At 35.1% G+C, this 13250-nt stretch overlaps 1 protein-coding gene across 2 annotated transcripts; it reads left to right on the top strand.

Moving 5' to 3' along the window:
- Nucleotides 1-252: 252 nt before the first annotated feature.
- Nucleotides 253-9843, top strand: LOC131910420 (prolactin-3D1-like). 2 transcript variants are annotated; one of them, XM_059262349.1, is made up of 6 exons: nt 253-270; nt 943-952; nt 4777-4934; nt 6333-6440; nt 8287-8466; nt 9646-9843. In XM_059262349.1, the coding sequence occupies exons 1-6, from the start codon at nt 253-255 to the stop codon at nt 9841-9843; spliced, it is 672 nt and encodes a 223-aa protein (XP_059118332.1). The 2 variants fall into 2 exon arrangements, with proteins under 2 accessions (XP_059118332.1, XP_059118333.1); XM_059262350.1 differs by lacking the exons at nt 253-270; nt 943-952 and adding an exon at nt 3443-3470.
- The last annotated feature ends 3407 nt before the right edge of the window (nt 9844-13250 follow it).

Below are 13250 nucleotides of genomic sequence, written 5' to 3' on the forward strand. Positions count from 1 at the left end.
CTCCCCAAGCTCAGTCCAGGATGGATGAAACCTCAGGGGAACTAGAAAACTACAGCACAACACATGCTATGCCAGCAGCTCAAAGGTTGTGTAGCTGATTTTCAGTCAGTCTGATAGGTCAGACACTCTCCTAGTTCATCCAGCTGCTTCTCTGTCTCCTCCATGGAGCACAGTAGGCCAGGGAGTGTTTTGGTCAGCTCAATTTGTCTGGAAGCATCTCCCTGTTGTCTTTCCAGGACATACATATTTGCTATGGAAATCCTACTGAATGTGATCAATTTCAGGGTCTTCCTGAAGCTGTAGAACTGTTTCCTACCTCAGCTGAATGAGGTTCCCAGAAGAAGAGAATTTTTCATACTCTGTTAAGACATTTTGTTCATATCCCTTTTATGATTCTATTTCTTAATAAATAGCTCAATAAGATGGAAGATATGATTTTAGTGGAAATGGATAAAAAAGAGTTGTTTGACTTTGTAGAACTGCATGTAAAGTATACTCTGTAAGATGATTCTACATAACTTTGACAAAACAAATGAGGAAATAAAGATTTAAAAAAATTAAACATAAGAATACCACAGAAGACTAAGTAGAATCCTGAGAATCTTTTTTCTGTTGCATGAAGACTGGAAATTTACAGCCACACAGAAAAACCAACTAAGCAAAATATTAAACCAAATTATTAAATATACATTTTTTTACAAATTGTCAAAAGCAAAAAGTATATATCAAGTTCAAGACTGAATTTTCTATAACTCTTCAAATCATGATATTCAGAAATCACAGCATTCTATACATGTAAATCATCATGCTAATGTGGAAGGCACTGTCTGTGAAGTGTTTACATTATAAACACAAGGACCTGAATTTGAAATCCAGAAATAATGACACCTGGTATGGTGACTTGAACTTGAATCCAAGCACTGGGGAGAAAGACACTCAAAGATCTCTGGATGTCTGTCCATTCTTTTTATCCTAATTAGTGATGTTCAGCTTAGAAAGGCAACTTTTTAAAGTGAAGTTAACAGTATTTCTGAAAATGATGCCATGGCTATTCTCAGGCCAGTATAAGTGCACACATATGCTCACAAACACACATACATAAAGATATATGAACACCTTAGAGCACCACATGACCAAAGGTTGTGTGTGCATGTGCGTGTGCGTGTGTGTGTGTGTGTATGTGTGTGTGTGTACCTATTCAACAAAAGTGCATGGATGTAACAGTTACAGCCTTAGTCTTACATCAGAACACCAGAAAAAAAACTACTAACATTAAAGAATGCCCTGAATATGACCACAGTGATAGTTGGTCATTAACTGTCCTGATGGTGAACTTAGAGCAAAGCTGTCTTTGTGCAGGGGATACTTAAACTAAAATATCAGTTTCTCTAATTTCATCAGAAATTAAGTAAAAAAGAATTAGTAAAGGAAAATGAGCTTGATTTTGTTCTTTACCTTCTGCCTAAACTGGGAGAGAGTGCAAAATGTAAATTTCTCCCTCCACCCACTCCTGGGGAGATCGTACAACTTCTGAAACTATTTAGGACACAGTTGAGAACATATCTAAGTCTGACTGTGATGCTGAGAAATTGTCACTACCTTGAAGGTTATGTGACCCCCACATTGTCCCTGCTCTGATGCAGAAAACCAATTGCAGGACATAAGAAATTTAGATACCATTGATCTGTAGAGTTATACTCTGGGTAGTCAGAGAATAGGAACTTCTCATCTTTTGGGGGATTGCTACTGAGCAAAACTGCTACATAACTAATGAATACATAATAATGTGTCAGTGAAAAAAAGTGATAGTTTGATAGTCAGAGAGTAGGGCACAGTCACTTTGGCTAGATTATAATCAGAAATCAGAACTAAACCAGAGAATGGTGATTACCATAGAAAGATTATGGATGATCCAAGTATTTAAACAATCAAGAGGGGCTGGGAGGAAAAAGTCTGTCTTTGGAATCTAAATGTCACAGAGTGGCTTTAAGTCAAGCAGATACTAAGACATCAAAGTATACTGTGAAAATATCCCTCTTGTATTAAGAATATGAAAGGGAATGGGTTATGTTGATTTATGTTTATATAATATAGAGGTTTACTTCAGGGTGATTTATAGGCAAACTTATGTTATTGTAAGTAAAGGGAGAGGTTAAGATGGAAATTTTACTGGTTTTGTAAAACATCTTGAAAAATAATAAACACAGTAGTTAAAATAAAATTATACAAGAGACTCATCAGGCCCAGAAAAAGAATTGCAGATAGATAGATAGATAGATAGATAGATAGATAGATAGATAGATAGATAGATAGATAGATAGAGACACACACATACATACACACACACACACACACACACACACACACACACACACACACACATATTGTTAATTGAAATCCCAGGGTCAAAGTTGGTTTCTTCTCTAGATATTTTTCCTGTGAGGTACATGATACCAAAATTTATCCATGTTGCTGCCTCTGTTGTTATTGGCACAGCAGAAATAAATGGTTAGTCCAAATCCTAAAGAAACTGAATATTTTGCTCAAGTAAAATGAAATTTTTGAGCTTCTTTGATATAGAATCTTTTACAACTTGGAATACTTTTCATGGTGATCCTGGTCACTATGTAGGAAATTCAGGATAATTGCCTAAAATTGCTATAATTCAGTGACATGATACAGCCATCAGCAACATTGATAGAGTGTAGTAAGTAGGAAAACCATGGCACAGCACTTGCCATTGCAACCAACAGTTATCGGCTATGTTCTAAGTCTCAAGACACATAAAGCAATCAATATGTTATATTTTAAGACACCAAATATAAAGTGCCTAAAAATGTCATGATCTGCATTTATAAGTAGACTTTTCATCAATGGGTATGAAGTTCTTGTCAAAATGCCTTCTAAACCTTTGTGTTTAGACCTGTTGATTACTGGAACTGTTAACTGAGTTTATGGAGATAAATATTTTACAGTGCTAATGGTAGACTTGTGTGGAGATAGGGTAGATTATGGAAACCATTTATCATCACCAGAAACACTAGGGAATATGGCAGAAGACATGACAGACATATAAGACATTTAACTAGGGGAAAGAATTGGGGAATAAGTCTTTTCTCTTGCTTACCTGAAAATAAGTAACCAATGAACAGAGGTGGATTTCTGATTTGGAGAATAACTTGCATTCTACAGACCATCTGGGGAAAATGCAGTGTGACACATATTGACATATAACTGTGGTAAATGTAAAGAGGATGTTAACAAACCTTGAGGGAAGAATGTCGCAGATTTATAGACACTGATTCAATCTGGCCCCCAGCTCTGTCTGGCTTTGGGTACAATCTGGTGGTATATATGGGAGGTGGAAATTTGACTGAAGGAAGCACTCAAGTGAAGCTGCTTTCCCAAGTTGAAGTTCATACTGTGGTGGATTATCTCCAAGATGCCGCTTGCTTTGATTTTACCAAATGGTAAGTAGCCATTCACTGGGTACCTCTTAGAGTCTATGTAATCTTTAATGTATTTTACATCAAGATTGTTTGTAGAGTAGATTTTCTTTGGTATGATTTGCTATGTATTTTGGAGGGGACTAATATTTGATTATGCTTAATCTAGAGACAAGTCAGTACACAGCTGAAAGGCATCTCTATATTCTAATTTCTTGATTAAGTTTGAGCTCAGATTTTTTTTTTTTTTTAGGTTTTCCAAGACAGGGTTTCTCTGTGTAGCTTTGCGTCTTTCCTTGACCTCGCTCTGTACGCCAGGCTGGCTCGAACTCACAAAGATCCGCCTGCCTCTGCCTCTGCCTCCCAAGTGCTGGGATTAAAGGCATGTGCCACCACCGCCTGGCCTGAGCTCAGATTTTTTAAATACAAACTTCCTTGTGTTGCAGACACAGGCAATTCTCAGAGTTATATTGTGTTGTCTTTATGAACAGGAGTATAAAATGGGACACCATTACTGATACTTAAGAGTCATCAGTTTTTTAATCTCTTCCATTTCAAAAGTCACAGTCTAGACTAAAAATAATTCAACTCAGGTGCATGGTAGTGGTGCACACCTTTAATCCCAGCACTGAGAAGGCAGAGCCAGGCAGATCTCTATGAGTTCATGGCCAGACTGGTCTACAAAGCAAGGTCCAGGATAGGCACCAAAGCTACACAAAGAAACTCTGTCTCGAAAAAACAACAACAACAACAACAACAGTAATAATAATACACCTCAACGTGTTCAATTTATATCATAAGAAATTAGTGTATATTGAGAAAATGAGAATAAATAAGTGATAAACTGCATCAAGCAAAGAAATAGGAAGTTATAATTAATTTGTATGCTCAGCTTGGATATCTGCTCACATAAATCAATCTGAATAAACTACCAAATCACCTTATTCTTAAGTGATATATACAAGGAAAATGAATTAGTTACAATAATAATGTATTTAATAAAATGAAAGACAACATAAATTCTCTAGAATTTCAAATATGTGCAGATAATGACTTGAAGACTGTGGTTCATGGTTAATCAAACTCAATGTGTTAGCAAACTTGAGAAACTCTTTTGGAACAAATGCAAACTGTGAAAAGTCTCCCACATGTCAAACTTTTCTTAAAAAAATGTAGCTGTCTCTGTATTTTACCAGTTGAAAAGGTGAATGCTCTAGTAAGGTATATCAACCCAAATCATAAAGCAGAGAGTCCTCAGAACACATTCCCAGCTTGTTTAACTGTTGTAACCTGATTTGTATAGATCACCTCATTGCCATTTCTCTGACAGCAGGGGTATGTATGTTGCTGATGGTATCAAATCTGCTCCTTTGGGAGCATGTGTCCTCCAAACCAACTGTCTCTGTGTCCACTGAAGACCTGTATTATCGAGGGGTTGATCAGTCTCATGCCACATATTTTCTGGCTGCAGATTTATACCATGAATTTGTAAGTAATATCCTTGCCTCTGTATTCTTTTCTAAAAGTACCTTCACATAGCTAATCACTGATTAAATTGGAATGAATCATGTATCCAAATCCAAATAATTCAATTTATAGGTAATTGGAAGAATCATATAGCAAAATGTATAAAGGGCAAAATATGAAGTTTCATAAAATCTCAAAACTGTAAAAAATTCAATGAAATTTCAAATTTTCCTGTACTAACTTTAACAATAACAACTTTGAATTTCTTCACTGGAATTTTTGGTTTTGTGGTCCTACACCCTGGGTTCTGTCTTAATGAGCATTCCTGACTTACTGATCTGAAGATAACTAGTACAGGGGAACTGAAGTTAGTTGAGCGGGTGGAGAGAAGTAAACCTAAGGAAATTGAAGTCATGTAAACAGTGAAAAACATAATAAAAGAAAATAGCTACAGATAAATTTGTAAATGCAAATAATCCCAGCTTATCATTTTCAACAATGGGTGTCTTAGTGAAATTGAAGGGCTACTTTAGACACACAATAAATTCTCTCTCCCTCAGGGAGATAACTCATCTATCAGGGCCTGTCAGTGAGGAAGCAACAAAACAAATGTCCATTGAGAATTGAGCATTTGGATTACATATCTCTATATTTATAGGGAATATACATTCCCATTGTTATTTTCTCATACTAGTTTTGTCATACTCGTTATTCTTCTCTCCTTGTCTTCTAACTGCACAACATTTCTAAGAATGCTTTAACTCTTTTAAATTCTTTGATAGTTAGAATTTGTATTTTCTTACAAAATGTCTTATGCAAGTACATCCTTCATATCATTAGTATAGAAACTTTAAATATTTATGTGAAATCTTACTTCACTCATTGCTGAATATTTCTTTAAAATGGAACTAGAATTGAATGGTTAATTGCTGATTGTAACAACATTTGTGACTAATACATTTATCATGAACTTTTTATTTTATTGAAACTTGGTGATATTTCAGATCCAAGTTAAAAATGATCAGTTCTTATTTTTAAAAAAAAATCAGTTTGTGCCAATGAAAAATAATTATTTTAAATATGGATATACAGTAAAAATTCTATGACACTCAGTCTAGAAAAACTGATACTTAAAGATGTAAGTAATTAGACGTTTGGGTGCATCTTATTGCTTTCTTTCCAAACAATAACATTAGCAAGTACAATACAAGGGAGCAGTCAAAAGAGGAAAAGATTGAGAGGACAGTCAAGTAGATTGCATATGAAAGGGAAATAAAAGGTAGGCAGATGGTGTTTCCATCATTATTCTGTTTCAATTTTTGTTCCTAAATATCAAAAATGTAGGGTTTATCAAACATAGCATTTTGTTTCTACTCAATTCTAAATCCTCAATAAACTAAATCATTTAATTTCTTCTAGGACATGAAATATTTCAATGTCAGTTGGATCAAGTACAGGACTCTCAGCCTATGCCACACTGCTTCCATCCACACTCCACAGTCTCGAGAGGAAGCCCATGAAACAAAAGTAGGTTTCTTTCCTGTTTTTTATGAAACAAGTTATTCTATACAAAGGTAACTGTGCTCTGTGTAATTACTAAGCCAACAAGAGGTGTAGTAATTTCTGATCCAGTAGATCAAAAAAGATGTGACTGTCAGAGAACAATCACATCATACAGATGATAACATTAGCACTAACTAAAATGCCTGCCAAATCATATTGTCCCAGAATTTTAATTGTCTCATAGAAAACTATTTTTACCAACACCTTCTGCTTTTCCTAGGGAACTTTTGATCTGAACTGGACACTTATTTTTAATATATAAATATACATATAGAGTAAGTGCAAATCCCTTTGTGTTTATGGTACATAGCACTAAAGGATTCTCCTCTGGGATCACATTACTAAACTAAGTCATGTGCCCATTCTTCTTATTTTTCTAAACTCTCCTGGACCTATTTCTGTTCCATCCTAATTTATACAGTCTCCCCTGACTGATCTTCCTTTTCCAAACTACATCTTAACTGTACAAAAGACTATTCTCTATACTGTATCATGTGCCTCTGGGTGACTTCTGTTTTGAAGACATCTACATAACTCTAAAAATTTAATGTATATGTGTTATGATCTCTTCACTCTGGCTACCTGTCATAAACATCAGTTTTATTTATATAAACTTTATATATATATATATATATATATATATAGCCATTTCACAGACTATTTTTGCAGTCATTTAGGTGTTATCAAAACAAATAATTCATATAAAGATATTCTCATGAATAAAGTATGTTTATAATAAAAAAAGAAACAGAACAAAACATTTATACAGATTACTTTTCTACACAACATGAACAGCACACTGTTAACACGAAATATTTAATGTTGAAAAGTAGCATCTGATAATAGTACTTTTCAGAAGACAATGAATTGTGGCTCCAAACAGTATGCAGAAGTCATTTCCCTTGCACATCAAGTAATAATTGACACTAAACTTCTTTCATGTCATGTAATCATTCTTACTCCTTTTGTCTAATACTGCTAGTAATAAGTTAGTTATCACCATTGGTGACTCCATTTCATTTATAAACTTTTTATTTAGATTATAGTTGAATTCCTCTCTAGTCTTTATTTTCATAGCCTGTAAGAGTACTTACAAACATCATATTAAATAGCTAACTAAGGAATTTATTTTGTATGACTCTGGCCTTGTATTAACAGTTACCAGGTCAAAATTCCATTCTGATTTCTACCAATGCCTGGAACACTTTAAAATATTTTTTCTTCTATACAAGTCAATATGCAACTCCTCTAGAATCAAGGGCAGCAGGAAGCTTGCAGATACAAGTAAAGTAGGATTTGATTTTGATAAGTATTTTGTCTAAAGTCACATGTTTTAATATTCTATCATAGTAAAAAGTTCTCAAGCAAGTATATGAGAGACCAATTTGATTCAGCAGTATAGAAATGATTTGAAGCTTTAACTCCTGACATTGTTGGCATCTAAGTAATATGCATCATATTTTGGACACCTCCTGAGCCCTATAAACCTAATTTTCTCATAGGCAGGGTAAGCAATCAAAGAGAACAGTTCAAATAACTAGGACAAATGGTAGAATGTAAATGAAAAATGAAACATGATCATTTTGAACAGTCAAAATTATTAAGACCCAATTTGTTTTATTTAGCAAAGTAGAATTCAGTAGCTGAAATTTTATTTTAGGTAATATTTATGTATTTTGAAGTCATTAACATATATTACTACTAATAAAAATACACTGTAGTTTGCCTCCCTTGTGAAAAATCCACAAGTATCTATCTACACAGCTGTATGTCACTTAGTTTAAGGTGATGTCCAATGATGTTTTCCTAGACTGAAGACCTTCTGAAAGCAATGATCAATATTTCCCATGCCTGGGAAGAACCGCTGAAACACCTGATTTCTGCAGTGCCCACTCTCAAGGAAGCTTCTGATAAAATGCTTAAAAGAGCCAATGCTGTGAGGAACAGAACCCGTGCGCTTCAGGAAGGAATGAAGATCATACTTAGCAGGGTAAGCTGTTTCAACATGAGGCTTTGGTCACTCTATTTATAAAGTTTGTGAATTGTGTAATTCAAAAAGATTTTTGAGATTCTCAAATATACGGTCACTTAATAAGCCCTTAGGAAAAAAAAATAAATAAACCAGAGGCAACATTAAAAACTAAAATATATATATATATATATATATATATATATATATATATATATATATATATGCCCTTAGGACAGTGATCTCTAGAAAATAGTTTTGTGCCTTATAGTCATTTCAACAGTAGCTTTCCTGAATGGGATGGACACTACAGCCTAATGTGCAGTTGATCATACAACAGTCATTGCCTGGATTGCCTGCACACAGTACATTAAATGAAATATACTGCCCATGTTCAAGGATTCAATAGAGTGTATACAATGTAGAATGGATTTATCTGAAAGGAAGGAAAGGATTGGGACACCCTACCAGAACTAATATGGTATGAAGGACACATCAGAGAAAGTACTGAGAACATGAAATACTCCCTGAAGGGAAAGTACTGATACTAGCCTTTTCACTGTCTTTTAGTTAATTCCATATATACAGCCAAATAGTATCTCCTGTCCACTTGTGTATGGATCTATCTCATCTGAGATCAGTGGCATGTCAGAAAATACATATGCCTGTCTCCAAATTATGTTTTGGTGTCTAATGCATTTACCCCAATTTCAAGGATTTTTCATTATATATTTATAGTCTTCTGTGTTTTACCAAAATTAATTAAAAATTTATAAGGAATGTGCACTGGGAGATGTCTCGTGTCTGTAAGTGCCTTCCTTCCATGTGTGAGGACCTGAGTCCAGTTCCAGGATTTGTGTCAAATAGGTGATGTGGCATCTTCCCTTTGTAGCCATTAGAATAATGACTCAGACTTAAGGAGATCTGCCATGAGTTCCAGATAAATGTAAGAACAGCTTTCTCAAAAATCAAAGTAGATTTCACTGGAAGAACTTTACCCAAAATTGACCACTGACATCCAAATCATGCTTATTACACAAACACACACACAGAGAGAGAGAGAGAGAGAGAGAGAGAGAGAGAGAGAGAGAGAGAGAGAGAGAGAGAGAGAGAGAGAAAGAAAGAAAAAGAGAGAGAGAGAGAGAGAAACAGAACTCATGAGGGGATAATGTGAATAATACCTGTCCATTTGATGTATAGAGCCAGAAGAAATTTGAAAAAGATCCCTACCCTGCCTGGTCTGGACTGGCAGACTTGCAGTCATCTGATGAAGACACTCGCCTTTTTGCCATTTATAACCTGGTCCGCTGCCTGAGAAGGGATACTCATAAGATCGACGCTTACTTTAAGTTGCTGAGGTGCCGAGAGATCTTTAAAAATGAGTGTTTTAATGAATGAGTGCGGACTGCACAACCCTGCAATGTCCTGCTGACATGAGCCTTGTTGAACCCGAACTGTAGTGCTTTTGTTTCACCTCAGTGCATGCATGGCTATAATGGATCTCTTTTATACAATAAAATCTAATTCTTTAGAAACAACAGATTTAATGTGAAATTCTAAGTACACATTCCTTTTAAATTTTTAATTCATTTCATTTATTTCATTTAATATAATATAATATAATATGGATCAATATAATGGCTGATGCACTCAGTCAAAATAAATCAGTAGAATTTCAGTGGTAAATTTGATGAGAGTATGAAAGCAGAGTTTCAAGATGCTGATGGTTTAGAGCTGGACACCTGAAAGCATGATGGAGCACTGACAAATAGGAAGATATCACATCTAACAATTTTTCTTGAATATTCTATGATATAACTATTCTGATTATGTACAAAACTCTGAGGTAGTCACATATACAGCACTTTAGAGAAGTAGTAAATAAGTATAAATCACTTTTCTTCTAAATGGGTACTAGTAATCTCCTATGATAGTATGATATTCACATTACTCTTGGGTAATCACAGGAAAAGCCTGGTTTTTATAGAGGATTTATAATTTCAGCAGGAAGATTCATGGCTGTATGGTAAAGGACCATGGATATCAATGTAGGTATTGAAGGCAATTTAGAGCCCGAAAAAATACTTTAGATGTGGAAAATAAAGTAAAATTAATCCAGTTTTGGGTTTTGTGAAGCTGTGAAGTTTGTAGACAAGGACTGAGTCCAGGCAAAATTTGAGATATCATGGAGTAGTTATACAAAAAAAGTCAACGTAAAAAAGTCAGCTTGGCTGAAAGGAAAGAAACAGGATAGCAGAAACATCACTAGCCACAACTCTAGGATAAAAGAAGCAAAGATTAAAAGAGACCAATAAACTGAAGATTAGAATAACTGAGTGATGGAAAATCCAGAAGAAGACAGTGAGATAAATAAAGCTTGGTGTAAATATTCATGAATTTTCTTTTCCTGTATTTTATTATTCTATTTGCCAGAATTGCTATAAACATTCTTAGGTTAATAAATAATAAACCAACATACTCACAAGGCTTTACTATGGCTCAATATAGCAGAGTCTTCAGTGATAGGGTTTAATTATCATGTTCTGGAGGGTAACCTAGAGAAATGGCAGTAACCTGTATTGTTTGACAGTCTATGAGGCTCTCATTGGCCAACAATTTTGATAGAAGTGACCCATTCCTAACCAGGTGCATTTACATGTGATCCTGTGGTGTCTAATATGGATATTGTTGTCCCACTGTAGGATAATTCCATTGAGCTTTTTAAAATGTAAGCATATGCTTATATTTTAGGAAACCACTGTAGTAAAAATTTTCACATTACTTTTTCTGAAAGCCTTTAGTGTTAAGTTATCTCTACCTATATTTTTTTTCTGTCCTGCCCTACAATCCCTCACATCATTTAACATTTCTTATTCCATTTTTCCTTAACCCTATCATATATATCTTCATTCTAACTTCTCTCCCTTGAAAAAAACCACTCTCAGCTGTCCAAGGACTATTACTAATTTTTGGACATCTCTGAGTATTTGAAATTGTCTTGTAACAGTTGCTTCTAAGATTAAAAGCTTGAATCTTACCAGGAAGCCCATTGAAACACAGGATATTTACAGGGAAGTAAAAGGAAGGGATTTTCAAGGGGAGGTGAACATTCTGTCTCACAGGGAAGCATATTATTACAGGAAGTATACAACTCAAATAGCTTCAGAATTTCCATGAAATTGACCAGATTCACTAAGTACCTCCATCCACAAGAGTATATAAGCTGGAATGCAAAACTGTCTATGGAAGACAGATTAGTCAAGCTACTTGAAATAAGCAGAGAGGAGCCAGGATAAGTGTAATAGTCACAGACCAGCTAAACTTTGTGAAGAGCTCAGACAAAGTGCAAATTCTGAAGAAGATACACATACACTCCAACCCATTGAGCTGCATGAAGGTTGGATACAATGCTTCATTGTTCCAGCTTTTGTGAAATGTCGTCCATGACAGGATTGGTTATGGTGGTTTGCTCTTTGATTCATTTCTGCTCCTGTAAGCATCACTTCATACAGATAGCTATAGGTAGCCACAGTGAAACTCATTCATTCACCAAGTTGGACTTTGGTGCTCTCCATACTTTCACCTGTAAGTGGTGAGTAGATGTCTATTCATGTATCCCTAGGAATAGTGCAACACAATACAAATGAGATACACAAATCTGAAGATTCAAAACTAGTATTCACAAATAAGAGAAATGAAATGTATGCATTTTAGGGTAAGGGTTAACTCATTAAAATTATTGTTTTTTGTTCCATTCATTTATCTGCAAATTTTATTTTTCTAAACTGCTAGATAAGATTACATTGTACCCCAATTCAGGTCATCTCTCCCCATACTCTCTCTCCCTGTCCCTTCCACCCTGAACTAATTTGGGTGGGGGGGTGATATTGAAACCTAGTACAGTGCATAAAAGTGATAACGAAATACGACTGGTAATAATGTCAATAATACCTGCCCTTTTGCTGTTTAGAGTCAGTATGCAGTTCAAGAAAATGACCACACTGCCTGGTCAGGTCTGGGTGACTTGAAGTCATCTTATGAGGACATTTGCCTTTTCGCCTTTTTATAACCTGTGCTGCTGCCTAATAAGGTTGACAATTATCTCAAGCTCTAGATGTGCTGCATTGTTTTTAAGAAAGTAAAATGAGTGCACATCCCTGGAATGTCCTCCTAACATGGTCGTTTCTTAACCAGTACCTTTTAAAATTTGTCTTTTCTATGCATGCATGGCTATAACATATTTCTTCTTATAAAATAAATCTGATTCTTCAGAAACACCAGAATCAATGTGAAATTTTATTGGTTTTTAGTGATGTTCTAAAAATGTTCAAAATAAGTGGAGTTTGAAAACCAAATAAGTCAGTAGGCTGTTTATATTAGAATCATAGTGAATGGATCTATGAAAATTATTTTAAATCAGGCAAGACACTATTGTTACCCAGTAGATCTGGTGTATCAAGAAGATGGACATCTGGGGACAAAGGCAACCATTCTGTGTACAAAGTTTCAGACCAATACCATCCAATATGTGTTGTATACTGTTGCACTCCCCCTTAGTGCCATTTGTTTAACATGTTTCAAAACGTATTAGCAAAGATGTACTAAAGAGCTCTAAAATTCCTCCAGTATCTTTGCATCTGCAGCCTTGTCCTCCTTAGGGCCACTTTCAGCAGAGCTACTGTTTGGATTGCTGTGGTTCTGACACTATTTCATCTCCTATGCAGGTTTTTTTACACTCTTCATTCTTCCCCCAGTAATTAAGGCCACATATTGGGAAGGCTGAGTTTACGTTGTTCCAGTGTCTC

This window comes from Peromyscus eremicus, chromosome 5, assembly GCF_949786415.1.
Source record: "Peromyscus eremicus chromosome 5, PerEre_H2_v1, whole genome shotgun sequence".
NCBI classification, from domain to species: Eukaryota; Metazoa; Chordata; class Mammalia; order Rodentia; family Cricetidae; genus Peromyscus; species Peromyscus eremicus.

What these genes read in the sequence shown, in the direction of transcription:
- LOC131910420 (XM_059262349.1), top strand. An exon ending in AGGAAGCCCATGAAACAAAA is followed by an intron (nt 6,441 to 8,286) that starts GTAGGTTTCTTT and finishes ATGTTTTCCTAG; the next exon opens with ACTGAAGACCTTCTGAAAGC. An exon ending in TGAAGATCATACTTAGCAGG is followed by an intron (nt 8,467 to 9,645) that starts GTAAGCTGTTTC and finishes TTTGATGTATAG; the next exon opens with AGCCAGAAGAAATTTGAAAA.